We start from the raw sequence: 5,000 nt of genomic DNA on the forward strand, positions 1-5,000 counted from the left end.
ATGGAGCTTGAGGTTGGAGAGGATCAAAAATAGCTGAGCAGCGGCACGTTCAAAGGCCTCGCTGAACTCCCTAATCTGTTTTGCCCTGTCAGTAATAGATGACTGCTCCGAGCTGCTGGTAGAATCAAAACGAGGAACTCTTTTGCTGTCGCTGCTCCATGTAGTTTCCATTATGGTACAGAAGTTATGGATGAGCTTCAAGAGTCGTTGCAGTGCGTTGCTGACCATCTGATTGTTGAGGAAACACTGCGCAGTGATGGAAACCAAGAAGTTGTGGTGGGTGCTAGCCAGGTGTTGATAGTCACGTGTCTTCCCAATCTCCTCAATCAGCTGCCAGTATTGCGATTCCAACACATCAACCTATGCAGGGAGGGGAACAGAGAGTGAAAATGCAAACAAGTAAAATAACATCATCTTTTTGTTTTTACAGTTATATAGGCACCATCTAGAAATTATTTCTGTACTTGTATCTTTTCTTAATAAATGAACAGTCAGATAATAAGTTTTTTCTATTTACTTAGTAGCCTACTTGATTAAGAAAGAAAGAAAAGAAAGTACATCAACAAATCAAGAGAAATTTGAACATGCTAACACAAGAATAACAGAATATATAAAAAACTATTTGAACTGACCTGCAAATAATACTGGATATTGTCAATAAGAAGATTCATATGGTGTCTTAGTGCCCACTGCAAAACTGAAGTTGCAGCATCTCTGTAAATATCAAATAGCAGAAGTCAACAAAAACATTATCTTTGATTTCCGAACTTAGAAGCAAGAGCAATCACAAAAATATAAACACCCTTACTATCAAGAACCTTAAAAAAAAAAATCTACTTGTCTCATGAATTAATTTCAATATATTCCCAAGGTCTACAAGCTCTGCAGCATAAACCACAATCATTACTCATTGTTTTTCGCCCTCATCTGCATGATCCAAAGCTGTTGGAGGCGGTACTGAGCCCGTCGTACATCCAGGAGGAAAGTGAAGATTGCATTATACTTGTCTTGAACAGCTGGTGTGAAGAGCTTGTGGAGCGGCCATTTGGCATTGTAGTCTAGCCTCAAAATCTTCCAGCTTCGTTCACCTGAAAAAAGAAAAGTAAATACTGGTAGAATTAAAAAGATCTCTTACACTTTACCTATTTAGCTATATATTTCAAACATAAACTGAAAGTCAGTAAATAAATCATACTTATTGGATTTATTTTTTAGCTTTACCATATTCACTCTTGTTCAAACAATTTACCATTTAGTTGAATATTCAACTTTCAAATACCCCATATACTAATTCTCTTCTTACTCCATATGCTTACAAACTTATCCCGAAGTGAAAAACAACTTTCCTCACTTTGACCCCTGTCACAATTACACCTCAATGGAAACCAACTTGAACACAGACATAATATTTTCTTTCTTACCTTGCTGAATGCTAGCTGGAGCTGATTTTGGTGACTGCGGCTTAAGAGAGAGGGTGAACTTTTCTAACATTCCTTCTTCTAGAAGCACTTGTTGACCTGCTAACTGGAACAGCCCATCCACATCTAGAAAGGTGATTGGTTCTTTTATGTAAGTAATTTCATACTAGACATAAAGGAAAAACTGCATTAAAAAGCAAGAGGCAGAAATCAAAACAGTGCTGAAAAATATTAAAACAATGTATATTAACCCAATGCTGATGGGAAAATGTTGCATTCACTTTCATATTGTTTTGTTAAATGTTTCTGTACATAGATGGCTCTACCAGTGCTTATCCAAAAAGGAGTCAATTAGTAGATCTTGCGACCTCACCTTTCCTTGAAATAGCATGAAAATACTTTTTTTTTTTTTTACTAATGCTATCAATATTGACAGATATACAATATAATTACTATATTGTTATTGACACTACTAACTGCTGTATTAAAGGAAATATTATCAAAAATCAAGGAAGAGGGTAAACGGTGAGACAGGTAATTCTCGTAATTGGCTCATTGGTGACTTAGTACTTGTGGAACCATTTATATGTAATAACAATTACTAAATTAAATACACAGTGGGCATGGCATGTACGCACATGCCATCCTTGGTGGCAAGTGGTTAATGCAACTTCTTGCCTACTGAATATTAATTGTTGGAAAATTGTTACTAATACATACAGTATCAATATCCCAAATGAAAAACTTCAAAACCCAAACTCCAATGAATTAAACTACTTCAACACAATAAATCAAATAACCAAGACACTTACTGGTAGCAACAGAAGTGTTATGAAAGAAAGGTGTTATAGCGGGGATTAACGTCTGGTAGAGTTCACCTCGACCAAGGAGGAACACAGCTTTTAGGTCTGCCAGTTCTGCCACCAGTCCTGCTTCCAGAACTAGGGTCCAAAGTTGCTGCAAGAATATGCATATTTTTCATTATTTTTTTTTAGATTTTTCAAAAGGGTGTCTTTCCTTGTATTAGTTGAAAGGACATATTGAGAAAATATATGGCTTCATTATGAGCCATTATGCTTACTAAGTTTATATTCATTAGGTATTCTCTGGAGTTAACCAAACATTTTATACTAAATTTCAATATTGTGGAAGCAGGTATAATAACTGACTTGTATTTAAATGTTACTGTTTTGAGAACTGAAATTTTGTAAATAGCTAATCTACCAAATAAATGAGCTTAGCTTACCTGAGACACACAGTGCCTTATAGTTTCAATAACTTGACTAAACTGAATGATGGAAAAGGTAGGAGTATTTGCCAAACTCTGTATCAGTTGCAAAAATTCTTCCTCCCGACTCTTGAGGACCAAGCCACAGAGTGACGACACCGATGATGCATCCACACTGCCTGTGAAAAAATGATGCTCTGATATTACATCATGTTCCTTAAGAAAAGCTATTGTTAACCGGTACTAAAAACATTGTGAAAACTCTTATAACAAACAGCACTAGACACCAAAACCCAGCACCTTTATCCGAGAGGCTTACCATTTTTTCCTTCCCTTTCGAAAATGAGAATTGATTCTCCAATAAATAAAATCTTCTCTGCTACAAGGAGTGGAATGTGATTGGGCAGCATTTCCAACCTCAACTTGCATTCTGTCTTTTGAATCACATCTTCACTTTCCTCCAGGCTCTGACAATGTTAAATAATTAGAGATAATGTTTTCATCAAGAAGCTATTACCTGGACTATTTCCCACATTTTACGAAACAGTTGATGTCAATTGTCTTTACCTTTCAATCATCTTAATGCTAATACATTTTGTTACTTTTAATCTTAGTTTATACAATCTGTTATGACAATATTACAAGTTAACTGTACTCACCAAACCTTCCACATCTGGTGTCTGATCAGCTTTATCACTAGACACTGCCTTAGATGTATGTATAAACAATTCATTATGAGGATCCAGCAACTGTCCATACAAAAGCCAGTGTGTCAGCTGATCATACAAAACAGAATGAACTGCTTGTTCCACTCTGATGGCAGAAAATATATATTAATGTTAGTAATCTGACCATGGAAGACAACAGCATAGGTATGATGACTGCTGCAAAAACCTTGTAAGATATCAAGAAAATCTGTTTTTGATATTTCATACATTGCAAGTTGGCAGTTGGTATTCAATGAGCTGCCAATAATCAAGGAAATTATTTCTTCAAATTTACCAAACATATAGGGAAAAGGTACTAACCTCATCAACACCTCCTTTATATAAGCTACCGAATTTGCTGTGTGTTTGTGCAAAACCTCAAGGATCATGCACCCACGGACTTTCTTGTTTTCAATCTGCATTCACAAAATAAAAATGTGTAAAAAATATGAATCATGCCTAAAAAATATGAATCATTTTTACTTAAGTTTCTTACAAAACAACCAGAGACTAAATGCTCATCATTATTTCTAAAACCTTTTCCATCAATTATCTCTGCATGTTTCTACAAGACCAAATCCCCATATTCAAAAGCCAAGATAAAGAGCCATCTGCACAACCTTCTTTCCTAATCTGTATTGTTTCTAAATAACTCAGATGATTCACAAGGCCAACGTCAGTACCTACCTCTGTCACAAGAGTAGAAACGGCAGCAACTAGAGGGGCTAATGGTTGCAGAGCCAATAACAACTGACTGAGTGGTAACTGGGGGTCGTTCATTAACTTCAGCTCAAGCTCCACAACTGCTGAGTGATACTCCTGTATGGTCTTTCTGAGAGCCACAGCCAGGGAGGAGAGGTATAGCCCTCCACGATAATCTGCATCTGAAATCGTTATTATAGTTATTAGTGCTGTTATCATTATAGGATCATCATCATTACTACTTACACTTTTTTCATCATCATTACAGTTATTATTACCACCAATACTATTACCACCACCATCATTACCATAATAACCACTACCTATATATATATGTATATATATATATATATATATATATATATATATATATATATATATATATATAAAACACTAAATAAAACCTAACATTATAAACTATTGTCTGAAACATTTCAAAAGCAACAATAATAGTAATAGTAATAATAATAATAATAATAATAACAATAATATTACAAATATAATCAAGCTCTATATAATCTAAAACTATTAAATGCAACACAATGCGCCTACCCTTCTTAATCTGCACTGTATCATACGTGTCACAAAATATCTTCACTTTCTTGTAGTGATAACCGAGATTTAACAGCTGATGGATGATTGCAATCTCACTCGGATGGAAGAATCCCAAGTCATTTGCAATCTGGAACGGCAATATAAATAACTTATTATGTGTTTTATGCTTGTAATAAAAACATATTAAAAAAAGAAATATGCAAAGGTAGTAAAATGAGGCAAATGAAGCAAATAAAATTACATCTTTCAAGGAAAGAAAAAAAATATGAAACGGAGCAATTAGGTGAATATTTTAACATACTAAAAAGAAGAAAAAATTATTTAGACTTCAAACCTGCAAAGCAAGAAATCCCTAAATGTACTCAAGACTCAAAATATCTAATTCTCATA

At 34.6% G+C, this 5,000-nt stretch overlaps 1 protein-coding gene across 1 annotated transcript in view; it reads right to left on the reverse strand.

The window, feature by feature from the left end:
- LOC113822336 (gamma-tubulin complex component 4) overlaps window positions 1–5,000 on the reverse strand; it is a 6,107-nt gene that overhangs the window by 206 nt on the left and 901 nt on the right. Inside the window, exons 2-12 of the mRNA XM_027374898.2 lie at window positions 4,608–4,737; window positions 4,041–4,237; window positions 3,675–3,769; window positions 3,306–3,459; window positions 2,966–3,113; window positions 2,665–2,825; window positions 2,231–2,375; window positions 1,422–1,544; window positions 908–1,088; window positions 633–714; window positions 1–360 (exon numbers count right to left, since the gene is read on the reverse strand). The exon at window positions 1–360 is cut by the window's left edge and continues 206 nt beyond it. Of these exons, the coding sequence (XP_027230699.2) occupies window positions 1–360; window positions 633–714; window positions 908–1,088; window positions 1,422–1,544; window positions 2,231–2,375; window positions 2,665–2,825; window positions 2,966–3,113; window positions 3,306–3,459; window positions 3,675–3,769; window positions 4,041–4,237; window positions 4,608–4,737 (1,776 nt within the window). The remainder of the gene's footprint in view (window positions 361–632; window positions 715–907; window positions 1,089–1,421; window positions 1,545–2,230; window positions 2,376–2,664; window positions 2,826–2,965; window positions 3,114–3,305; window positions 3,460–3,674; window positions 3,770–4,040; window positions 4,238–4,607; window positions 4,738–5,000) is intronic.

The sequence above is a fragment of the Penaeus vannamei genome, chromosome 35 (genome assembly GCF_042767895.1).
Source record: "Penaeus vannamei isolate JL-2024 chromosome 35, ASM4276789v1, whole genome shotgun sequence".
NCBI classification, from domain to species: Eukaryota; Metazoa; Arthropoda; class Malacostraca; order Decapoda; family Penaeidae; genus Penaeus; species Penaeus vannamei.